General features: G+C 43.3%; 1 protein-coding gene across 2 annotated transcripts in view; it reads left to right on the top strand.

Moving 5' to 3' along the window:
* hmcn1 (hemicentin 1) overlaps positions 1-12,592 on the top strand; it is a 740,737-nt gene that overhangs the window by 696,659 nt on the left and 31,486 nt on the right. For both annotated transcript variants that reach the window (XM_068037415.1, XM_068037414.1), the window contains exons 100-102: positions 5,472-5,606; positions 7,455-7,568; positions 7,883-8,008. In XM_068037415.1, coding sequence (XP_067893516.1) covers positions 5,472-5,606; positions 7,455-7,568; positions 7,883-8,008 — 375 coding nt within the window. The remainder of the gene's footprint in view (positions 1-5,471; positions 5,607-7,454; positions 7,569-7,882; positions 8,009-12,592) is intronic.

Genomic DNA, 12,592 nt, shown 5'->3' with positions numbered 1-12,592 from the left:
GGGATTGGGGGTAGTGTATTGCGATGGATAGAAAATTGGTTGGCAGACATGAAACAAGGAGTAGGGATAAATGGGTCTTTTTCCGAATGGCAGGCAGTGACTAGTGGGGTACCGCAGGGATCGGTGCTAGGACCCCAGCTATTCACAATATACATTAATGATTTAGATGAGGGAACTAAATGTAATATTTCCAAATTTGCAAATGACACAAAACTGGGTGGAAGGGTGAGCTGTGAGGAGGATGCAGAGAGACTTCAGGGTGATTTGGACAAGTTGAGTGAGTGGGCTAATGCATGGCAGATGCAGTATAATGTGGATAAATGTGAAGTTATCCACTTTGGTAGCAAAAACAGGAAGGCAGATTATTATCTGAACGGCTATAAACTAAGAGAGGGGAATATGCAGCGAGACCTGGGTGTTCTCGTACACCAGTCGCTGAAGGTGAGCATGCAAGTGCAACAGGCATTAAAAAAGGCAAATGGTATGTTGGCCTTCATAGCGAGAGGGTTCGAGCACAGGAGCAAGGATGTCTTGCTGCAATTATACATGGCCTTGGTGAGGCCACGCCTGGAATATTATGTGCAGTTTTGGTCTCCTTATCTGAGGAAGGATGTTCTTGCTATAGAGGGAGTGCAGTGAAGGTTTACCAGGCTGATTACTGGGATGGTGGGACTGACGTATGAGGAGAGATTGAGTTGGTTAGGTTATATTCGCTGGAGTTCAGAAGTGTGAGGGGGGATCTCATAGAAACCTATAAAATTCTAATAGGACTTGACAGGGTAGATGCAGGAAGGATGTTCCCGATGGTGGGGGAGTCCAGAACCAGGGGTCATAGTCTAAGGATACGGGGTAAACCTTTCAGGACTGAGATGAGGAGAAATTTCTTCACCCAGAAAGTAGAATTCGCTACCACAGAAAGCAGTTGAGGCCAAAACATTATATGTTTTCAGGAAGGAGTTAGATATAGCTCTTGGGTCTAAAGGGATCAAAGGGAATGGGGCAAAAGCAGGAACAGGCTACTGAGTTGGATGATCAGCCAAGATCATAATGAATGATGGAGCAGGCTCGAAGGGCCGAATGGCCTACTCCTGCTCCTATTTTCTATGTTTCTATGTAAAACTCTGGGTAGCATGTTCTCTTTCAGTGCTTGAGGCCTCCATGCGTTCATCTCCAGATAGTGTTTGTGAATGTATCCGCGATGCAACAGGGTTTTTCACATGTAGTGCTGTCATACATCCCTCTGAGCTGACTCCGGTTTCTTCTGAGAAGCACACCACTAGGTGTCTGGACCTCATAGGATCGGGGCTGGTCGTATATCCTAGCAACATCTGCAGGGTACTAGGTTCCCGACACATGGTCGAGGACTCTGACCTTCTGCCTTACCTGCATTGGAGCTAATTCTGGTCTAGTGCGCCTGTCATGTGATGCCTTCATCTTCTCTTGTTTAGACAGAAGAATATCCTTGACAGTAGAAAACTGAAAGAGATGATAACTGAGCAGGATAGTTCTGACCTGCCTTGCAAACATTAACTCTGCAGATGATGGTAAGCCCGGAGATACAGCATTGTGACTTTGAGGTCTTGACCCGTCTGCCTTTACTTTAAAATAATCACTTTGATGATGCACTCCATGCACTCAGCCATGCCATTGGACTGAGGATTATGCAGTGACAGTGTCACGTGACGGCCTCGCCACTTAGCACACATGTCTCAGAATTGTTTTCCTGCATTTTGCAGCCTATTATTGGGGATGATTTTGTCTGGCACACCAAGCAGGCTGAATAAAGCACTAAAGCACTGACCATATCAGCAACCACTGCACTTGATGTATCACACAGCTGCCTGATGATTGGAAACTTGGTAAAGTAGTCTGTGACAAGGGGGAAATCATCGCCCTGAACGCGGAACAAATCCATGCCAATCTTCGCCCATGGGTGTGAGGGTGTTGTAAGTGGAATCAAGGGTTCCTTCTGTTGTTTGACGTGCCTCGCAGGATTTCACCAGCATCCCAACGTCACCATTGATTCTTGGCCAGTATACCGTCGCCATGGAAGGGCATATGGTGCGTTCTATTCCTAAATACCCTGATGCAATTGGGCCAGAATGTCAGAACACAGAGCCTCGGGTATCTGAGCCTGTCTGCCTTTAAAAATCACTCCTTGTGAAATATCAAGCTCGTCTCGGGCCTGCCAGATACAACGTAAACGCTCGGTTACTTCCTGCATGGTGTCAGGCCATCCTTCCACAATCAACTTCCACAACAATGATATGGTCACATGCTGTCTTGTCTCTCAACTGCTTGCATTTGTGGGGTCCAAAACCCATGAGGTCGATGCTGAGGACATCCTCAATCTTGATATCCACACCATGGACATGCAAATCGAGCGAGACATCTGAGTTTTTGTTTGGATTGGTGCTCAGGGTGCCCAATGTGACCATTTTACTGCCCAGTTTATATTGGACGTCATAATTGTAGCCCTGGACATACACCAAAAGTCTCTGCAACCGTGGAGGAGCACTTGTGAGCTGTTTGTTGATTTCAAATGACTTGTGGTCAGTCTCCACGGTGAAATGTTTTCCGCGCAAGTAGGTGTGAATCCTAGCGATACCAAAAGCCAGAGCTAGGATTTCATGTTCCATCTTAGAATAATTGGATTGGCTTAGCAACAAACTCTTCATCGCCAAGGCGATTGTCTTCCCTTCCTGCATGATGCAGGCTCCTAATCCCTTCTGGAACCTGTCGACCTCAAGCGTGGTCTCTTTGGTCAGGTCGTAGTATTGTAGCATGCTGTCTTGACTTGACAGAACTAACTTTAAGGACTCAAACACCTGTTGGTGATCTTCCTGCCACTAGTAAGGGGTATCTTTACGCAGCAGTTCTCTTAGCAGTACTGCTCACTCAGCGAAACTGGGGATGTACAGAGCCAAAAAGTTGAACAGTCCTAGGCACCGTTGTAGGTCTTCCTGGTCCTAAGAAGTCGACGTGGCTCTGACCTCTTCAAGCTTATTTGAGTCAGGGGGTAGTCTGGTGGCAGAATATATCAACCCAAAGAAGTTGATGTGCCCAACTTCCCTGGCACTTCTTGCTATTAAGTACGAGGCCTTCACGACAAGTAGCCAACGTTAGCAAGTGCAAATTTCAGTCATACTCTGCCTTGGCCCGCCCGATCACCGCAATATTGTCGGCTATAAAGATACAGCCCGGGACATTTTCCATTATCCTGTCCATGTATTGTTGGAAAATGTCCTGTCTGATGAACAGACAAAATGGTAACCATCAGAAGCAGTATCTCCTGAATGGCATTCTAAAAGTTGTGAGTAGCTGGGACTACTTAGCTAAGTGGACAGACCCCAGTAGCCATGTTTCGCGTTGAGTTTTGTAAAATACTTAGTGCCAGTGAACTGGGGAAACACCTCCTCCAGGGTCAGGATTTTGTGCAGACATCTTTTGAGGGCTAAATTCAGTCATCGCAGGTCTAACCAAATCCTGAGACTGCCATCTTTCTTCAGCATGCAGGTAATGGAGCTGCACCAATCGGAATGCTGGTGCACTCCACGGATGACTCCATTGCGCTCCATCTCATCCAGCTCCACTTTAAGCTTCTCTTGAATGTGCACGCTGCATTCCTTAGCACGTCGATAGTAGGAACTGTGTCTTGCCTCACGTGCAGTATGGCATCACCTTTGAAATCGCAAATAACATCAAACCTGTCTGGGTAAAGTAGTTTCAGGTCTCTAACCAATTCAATGCACTCCATTTTTCAACGTTCCAAACCTTTTGGTGTGGTACTGACTTCATGTATAGTGACAATTTGTAATGTTTGACAGACTGGAAGTCCTGTGACAGCTGATCCAGTTGTGTCGAAAATGTAGAACATTTTGTGGTAGCCATTTTTAGTTCCCATAGCCGGACTGTAAGTTGTTTGTTGATTTCAAGTCGCATTCCAATGCACTTGATTGGAGAACCATTGTAGGCCATTATCCTAGCTGTGGTGGGTTGCACCATGGATTCCCAGTTCTTGGAGTACATGCCCTTCATAATACAAATAGGCAGAATATTTACACTTGCTCTGGTGTCAATTTTTACCCTGAGTTTGTGCTTGCCACTCGCTCTGTGGACATACAATTCCGATCATAGTGAATGCCTCAGATTGCATAATAGCATTGACATGTTGATCTCAATTAACTATGTGGAATGCTTGCTTGCTGTTCACATGACTGCACTCATCATCAGTGTCCTCCTCACAATGTGTCTGTCTGCTGACCTGATGTACCTACTTGAGATTTTGTTGTGTGTTGGCATACTTCTTGTTGCATTTGCCATCTTTTTTCGCAGACATTTTCTCTGCCTGTGATCTGCCACCATTTTTGTGTGCAGTAATTGAGCTTGGCCTTCTGCACCGCCTTGCCCAAAGTCCTCGCATGCCACAATCTTCGCACACGTTCCTGTATGCTGGACAACTGCGAATTGGGTGAGTCGGGCCACATTTGTCACAAGGCTTAGAAGACTTCTGAGCCTTGGTTACTGTACCGATATTTGTAGTCACCCACTAACTCTTGTAATTGTTGGCACCCAGCCATGATGGCTTCAAATTTCCTTCCATCATGGTGTGCCCTTTCTTCTTTACTAGCAGGTCTTTTTGAAAGGCCTCTAATGGGGTAGACACGATTACCACCTCCATAACTCATTCCAACAATTCACTATCTGCAAAGTCACAATATTGAGTTTTGTCTCAGCACCTTGCAACAAACTGGTCAATGGACTCATCTTGCGTCATAAGCTCAAGCTTGTATACACAGAAATTTAGTTTTACCTTCAGTTTTTGCTCCAGGAATGTCCAGATCTTATTAGGATCCTTCAAATCTTCATCTGACGATCCTGAGGCATTGAGCCATTTTAAACCTCCGCTGCCCAGTGCAATCTTAATCTTGGTAGCTTGAATCTCTGGTTCTGTGACTTCTGGGTCTAGGTAACATAGCTCCATTTGCTGTCAGAATAGTTTAAATGCAGATGCTATGACTGACACTTTCCAGCCCAGTGGGAAAATGAATGGTCTTCTAAGGCTCAGAGTTAAGTCACATTTCTAAGTTAGAATAGAGAGAATATTACTCTATTTTAATTAGTAACTCATTGGTTGGCATTCTGCTCTTACTGTGTTACAGCTGGTATGTGAGTATTCCATGCTGATTCGTGGAACAAAAAGTGGGAAAGCATTCCATTCCCCAGCATTATCTCAGTATTATTCAATAGTAACTTTTGGTCATGGTTTGAAATGTAAAGATAAATGACAAAAGTTTCAGAGGCTTAGTTAAATAGAAATACTGATTTGGATACATGGAGGAAACAATAGTATATGGTCACCACTGAAATTCTAAGTGTTCTAAACTTTTAGTGACCTAAACAAGAAATCTGAACCCTTTGCACTTGATTTTTAGAATATAAAAGTACTATCTTGGTCACTGTTTCTTCAGATATCGATGAATGCGCTTTAAGTGGCCACACTTGTCATGCTGGACAAGACTGTGAAAATACCATTGGTTCATATCGATGTGTGGTGAGGTGTGGCATTGGCTTTAGACGTACACTCGAAGGATTAAGTTGCCAAGGTATTGTTGCTGTTCTAAATGTTTTATGTCCCTTGAAACAAATGAGGAATATTGTTACCTTCCGATATTTGTTCATAGTGCATGCATGGGTGAAGGAAAATCAAAGGGACGGGAGGTGGGGTGGTGGGGGGGGCAGTGGACTTGAATGCCGCCACGATTAACATTCCATACTAACATATCTCTGGGGTTAGTAGTTCATGTCAGCCTAGATAAATCATTTAAGAAGACAGCTTTCCAATTCGACAAAAAGGGGAAGGGATGGAGGGAACAGGTTCTGCCCATGAACAGTCTGGACAAACTGATGCACTTTTCCTCATTCCTACTTGTTATGTTTATTTTGATTGGAGGCTTTGAGGAAAGCCACACTATCTTCTTGTTCTTCATTTTATATCAATTCAGCTTCTCAACATGAAACTACTGTTACTTCTTTTGTGTCCATTGGTATATTTAGACAATGTAAGTGACTCAGATTGGTGTAGTGAAGAAAAGTACAAAGTTTAATTAAATATGTTAATGCAGAGGTTGAAGAATCTGACAGCACAAGAAATACATAGTAACAGGAGTAGGCCATTTAGCCCCTCGAGCCTGTTCCCCCATTCAGTGAGATCATGGTTGATCTACGACCTAACTCCATATGCCCATCTTTGCCTCATATCCCATATATCTCTGGCTAACAAAAAATCCAGTGATCTCAGTTTTAAAATTAACAACTGATTTAGCATCAATTGCCATTTTCAGAAGAGAGTTCCAAACATCTATCACTCTTTGAGTGAAGAAGTGTTTTCTAATTTCACTGCTAAAAAGTCTGGCTCCAATTTTATTTACCATGCACCCTGGTCCTAGCAGAACTCCTCCCCAACTAGCAGAACTAGTTTCTCTCAATTGACCTGCTCTATTCCCCTTAATATCTTGAAAACGTGGATCAATTCACTCCTAACCTTCTAAATTCAAAAGAATACTATCCTAGTTTGTGTAATCTTTCCTTATAATTTAATACCTGGAGTCCAGGTATCTTTTTGGTAAATCTACACTGAACTCTCTCCAAGGTCAATTTATCTTCTAAGGTGTGGTACCCAGAACTGCTCACAGTGCTCCAGGTGTGGTCTAACCAGGGCTTTGTATAGCTGAAACATGACGTCTACCCCTTTGTATTCTATTCCTTTAGGTATAAAGGCTAACATTCCATTAGCCTTTTTGATTATTTTCTGCACCTGTTCCTGACATTTTAACGATCCATGTACCCGGACCCTCAAGGCGCTTTGGACCACATGTGTTTTTGGCTTTTCACGATGTAGAAAGTATCTTGTTCTATCCTTTTTTAGAATCAAAGTGGTTGATCCCACATTTGCTGACATTGAAATCCATTTGCCACAGTTTTGCTCATTCACTTAATCTATCAATATCTTTGTAACGTTACACTTCCATCTACTCTCCTTACAATGCCACCAATCTTTGTGTCATCGGCAAATTTGGATATGTAGCTTTCTATCCCATCATCCAAGTCATTAATGAATACACTGAATAGTTGAGGCTCTGGTGAATAATTGAGTCTCCAATACAGATCCTTGTGGGACACTACTAGTCATATCCTGCCCATTATCCCTACATTCTGTCTCCATCTGCTCAGCCAATTTCCTAACCAGGTCATTAATTTGCCTTCAAGTCCATGAGCTTCAACTCAAAGGTTAACCATTTTTTCTGGTTATTCATTTGTGATGTGCTTTGGGCCATTTTTATAAATAAATGCAAGTCGGTATTGTTATTTTGTGAAGTTCAGAGCTTGGAAAAGTAAAGTATGCATGCCTGATTATACAAGCTACAATTATTATTTTCTTTTCTGCCTGCTAGACATCAATGAATGTCAAGAATCTAATCCATGTCAACATCGCTGTCTGAACACCATTGGGAGCTACCGGTGTGTATGCAATCGAGGTTATCAGCTACGAGGTAGAAGATGTATGGGTAGGTAAAATGGATAGGCTAAGGAAACCTCATGTTAAACATACCTTGAGCAGTAATTGCTACACCATCAGGTGCAGTGTAATAGTTCATTCTGCATTTTTAGTAAATATCAAATGACTTCAGTAATGATTTTTCCAATTTGTTAACAAGTTGAGAAAGAAATGTACACCATCAGTTTTATATTAATAAGTCAGAAAGCTGTGAATTATTTAATATGAATCCAATTATATGGATTACACAAAGAAGCTCTATAAAAGTCATCAAAGTTCATCAACTGCAACACTGCTGAATGTGCTCTGCATTTTATTGTTTAGATATCAATGAGTGCAGACAGAATGTATGCCGACCCGATCAACAATGTAAGAACACCCGAGGGGGATTCAGGTGCATTGATCTGTGTCCTAGTGGAATGACCAAAGCTGAAAATGGGAGCTGTATTGGTAGGTTGAAAGCAATGTGGATCATTCTCATTTCTGCATTAATAGATATGAATACTGATTATTTACCTTGAGATATTGTTACTCAAGCAAGATGGTTCAGATTGGTTAAAGACCATGGTAAAATATAAGTCCAGGTTTATGTCAGCCTCAGAACTGTCAATACCTCAAAAATAAGTCACAATATTCAGTTATTATGTAGCTGGGGTACAAAACCAATCATCAAGCACCAAACTTGCTAATAGATTGCAACAACCAAGCAATTAAATCAAGATCAGCCAGAAAAAATGTAAATGTCCTCTTCCTCGGTTCAACTGTTGAAGAGTTACTTATATGATTGGTTTAAGTGTTCAGATACCATCTAAGAAATGATCCCCTGTAATAATAACCAGTGTTATCCAAAAGCAGGAATCACAATTCACCTCGAGTCATAGAATCATAGAGTTATACAGCACAGAAACAGGCCCTTCGGCCCATCGTGTCCGTGCCGGCCATCAGGCACCTAACTAGTCTAGTCCCATTTTCCAGCACTTGGCCCGTAGCCTTGTATGCTATGGTGTTTCAAGTGCTCATCTAAATACTTCTTAGATGGTGTGAGGGTTTCTGCCTCTACCACCCCTTCAGGCAGTGTATTCCAGATTCCAACCACCCTCTGGGTGAAAAGATTTTTCCTCAAATCCCCTCTAAACCTCCTGCTCTTTACCTTAAATCTATGCCCCCTGGTTATTGACCCGTCCACTAAGGGAAAAAGTCTCTTCCTATCCAACCTATCAATGCCCCTCATAATTTTGTATACCTCAATCAGGTCCCCCCTCATTCTTCTCTGCTCTAAGGAAATCAACCCTAGCCTTTTCAATCTATCTTCATAGCTGAAATGCTCCAGCCCAGGCAACATCCTGGTGAATCTCCTCTGCACCCTCTCCAGTGCAATCACATCCTTCCTATAGTGTGGTGACCAGAACTGTACACAGTACTCCAGCTGTGGCCTAACTAGCATTTTATACAGCTCCATCATAACCTCCCTGCTCTTATATTCTGTGCCTCGGCTAATAAAGGCAAATATCCCATTTGCCTTCCTAACCACCATATCTACCTGTGCTGCTGCCTTCAGTGATCTATGGGCAAGTACACCAAGGTCCCTCTGATGTTCTGTACTTCCTAGGGTCCTACCATCCATTGTATATTCCCTTGCCTTGTTAGTCCTCCCAAAATGCATCACCTCACACTTCTCAGCATTAAATTCCATTTGCCACAGCTCCGCCCATCTTACCAGCCCATCTATAGCATCCTGTAATCTAAGGCTTTCCTCCTCACTATTTATGACACCACCAATTTTCATGTCATCTGTGAACTTACTTATCATACCTCCTATATTCACATCTAAATCATTAATGTACACTACAAACAGCAAGGGTCCCGGCACCGATCCCTGTGGTACACCACTGATCACAGGCTTCCACTCGCAAAAACAACCCTCGACCTTTACCCTCTGTTTCCTGCCACTAAGCCAATTTTGGATCCAATTTGCCAAATTACCCTGGATCCCATGGGCTGTCTTAACGAATCTCCCATGTGGGACCTTATCAAAAGCCTTACTGAAGTCCATGTAGACTACATCAACTGCTTTACTCTCATCTACACATCTAGTCACCTCCTCGAAAAGTTCAATCAAGTTAGTTAGACATGATCTCCCCCTGACAAAGCCATGCTGACTATCCATGATTATTCCATGCCTCTCCAAGTGGAGATTAATCCTGTCCCTCAGAATTGTTTCCAAAAGTTTCCCAGCCACTGATGTTAGACTCACTGGCCTATAATTACCTGGTTTATCCCTGCTACCCTTCTTGAATAATGGTATCACATTCGCTATCCTCCAGTCCTCTGGCACCTCTCCCGTGGCCAGAGAGGATTTGAAAATTTATGTTAGAGCCCCTGCTATCTCCTCCCTTGCCTCATATAACAGCCTGGGATACATCTCATCTGGGCCTGGGGACTTATCCACTTTTAAGCCCACTAAAACATCTAATACTTCCTCCCTTTCAATGTTAATATGTTCAAGTATATCGCAATCCCCCTCCCTGATCTCTACACCTACATCATCATTCCCCACAGTGAAAACAGATGAAAAGTAATCATTTAAAACCTCACCGATGTCCTCCTGCTCCATACACAGATTGCCACTTTGGTCCCGAATGGGCCCTACTCTTTCCCTGGTTATCCTCTTGCCCTTAATATACTTATAAAACGCCCTAGGATTTTCTTTTATCTTGCCTGCCAATGTTTTTTCATGTCCCCTCTTCGCTCTCCTAATTACTTTTTTAAGTTCCCCCCTACACTTTCTATACTCCTTTAATGCCTCCACTGTTTTCAGTGCTCCGAATCTGCCATAAGCCTCCTTTTTTTTCCTTATCCAATCCTCTATATCCCTTGGCATTCAGGGTTCCCTGCACTTGATGGTCCTACCCTTCACCTTTACGGGTACATGTTGGCTCTGAACCCTCACTATTTCCTCTTTGAATGACTCCCACTGGCCTGATGTAGACTTTCCTACAAGTAGCTGCTCCCAGTCCACTTTGGCCAGATCCTGTTTTATCAAATTGAAATCGGCCTTCCCCCATTTGAGTACCTTTATTTCTGGCCCGTCTATGTCCTTTTCCATAACTACCTTAAATCGTACAGAGTTATGGTCACTATCCCCAAAATGTTCCCCCACTGATACTTCTACCACTTGTCCAGCTTCATTCCCTAGGATTAGGTCCAGTACTGCCCTTTCTCTTGTAGGACTTTCTATGTACTGGCTCAAAAAGCTCTCCTGTGTGCATTTTAAGAATTTCTCCCCCTTTAAGCCTTTTGCACTAAGACTATCCCAGTTGATATTGGGTAAGTTGAAATCCCCTACTATTATTACCCTATTATTTTTATACCTCTCTGAGATTTGCCTACATATCTGTTCCTCTATCTCTCCCTGACTGTTTGGAGGCCAGTAGTACATGCCCAGCCAAGTGATTGCCCCCTTTTCTTCTTAAGTTCTACCCATATGGCTTCATTTGAGGAACCTTCTAAGATATCATCCCTCCTTACTGCAGTAATTGACTCCTTGATCAACAGTGCAATGCCACCTCCTCTTTTATCCCCTCCCCTATCACGCCTGAAGATTCTGTACCCTGGAATATTGAGTTGCCAGTCCTGCCCCTCCCTCAGCCATGTCTCTGTGATAGCAATAATATCACAATCCCATGTGCTAATCAATGCCCTCAATTCCAGTTCTGAAGAAGGGTCACTGACCCGAAACGTTAACTCTGCTTCTCTTTCCACAGATGCTGCCAGACCTGCTGAGTGATTCCAGCATTTCTTGTTTTTGTTTCCCTCAATTCATCTGCCTTATTAGTAAGACTCCTTGCATTAAAGTAAATGCAATCCGGCCTTTCATTTTTCACTTGTGCCTTAACAGGTCTAATTTGCTCTGCCTTCCAGACTGACTCAGTTTCTCTTCCATATTTGACTGTGCCTCACCCCCTACTGTACCTCCACTCTGTATCCCATCCCCCAGCCACCTGTTAATTGTAGGCCATTCATATCAAAGTACATTAAAAATATTGGGAGAGATTTTCTCTTTGGACTTTAAATGGGTGCAATATGGTCCCACCTTCTGCTGCAGTCAGGTTTTTCAGATTTTTCTAGCAGGCTGTAGGTACCAAACACTGCTGCTCAACAGATCCTTGCAAATACTGGCTAGGTTGGCAGGCAAGGCTTGTTGGGGTGAGGGGTGGAAATGGGGCAGCAGCCAGCTAGAAGATTTTTGTGGGACCTGAAAGAGCACTGCTGCTTATCCTGACCCACCAGAAACCTTAACATTAAACTTAACCTTTTTTTGAAAAGGCCTCCATCAGTCCCTTTAAAGATTGGGTTAGGCCTCTCAATTCCTGAAGAAAGCAGGAATGGCCTGGATCATGCATTCTATGACAATTTCTTTTTGCAAATTGCAGTGAAGGTCCTGCAGCAGATGTAAGAACACAATCTGCAAATTAAATTCTCGGCCTAGTTTTTGTTTGGAGGAGAGGGAGGGTGTGATGGACATCCATTTAAAGAGATGCCTGAAAATTGATTCAGCTGGGCGAATGGATGCACATCAGATTTTCCTCTGCTGGTCACCCATTTTTCAACAATAACAACAGCTTGTATTTATATAGTGTCTTTATTGTAGTAGAACATCCAGAGGCACATAATCAAATAAAAGTGACACAGAGTCAGAAGGAGGTATTGCGGCAGATGACCAAGCAGAGATCTTTATGGTGGGAATTCCAGAGCTTACAGCCTAGGCAGCTGAAGGCATGGCCACCAATGGTGGAGCAAATAAAATCAGGAACGTTCAAGAGGCCAGAATTTAAGGAGCGCAGAGACCTCAGAAGGTTGTAGGGCTGGAGAAGTTTACAGACATAGGGAGGGGCGAGGCTTTGGAGGGATTTGAACACAAGGATGAGAATTTTAAAATAGAGGTGTTGCTTAATCGGGAGCCACTGTAGGTCAGTGAGTACAGGGGTGCTGGGTGAACAGGACTTGACGCAAGCTAGGACACAGGCAGCAGAG

The sequence above is a fragment of the Heterodontus francisci genome, chromosome 8, assembly GCF_036365525.1.
Source record: "Heterodontus francisci isolate sHetFra1 chromosome 8, sHetFra1.hap1, whole genome shotgun sequence".
NCBI lineage: Eukaryota > Metazoa > Chordata > Chondrichthyes > Heterodontiformes > Heterodontidae > Heterodontus > Heterodontus francisci.
Note: the sequence above shows the minus strand (reverse complement) of the source record. Positions and strands in the feature narration are given on the sequence as shown.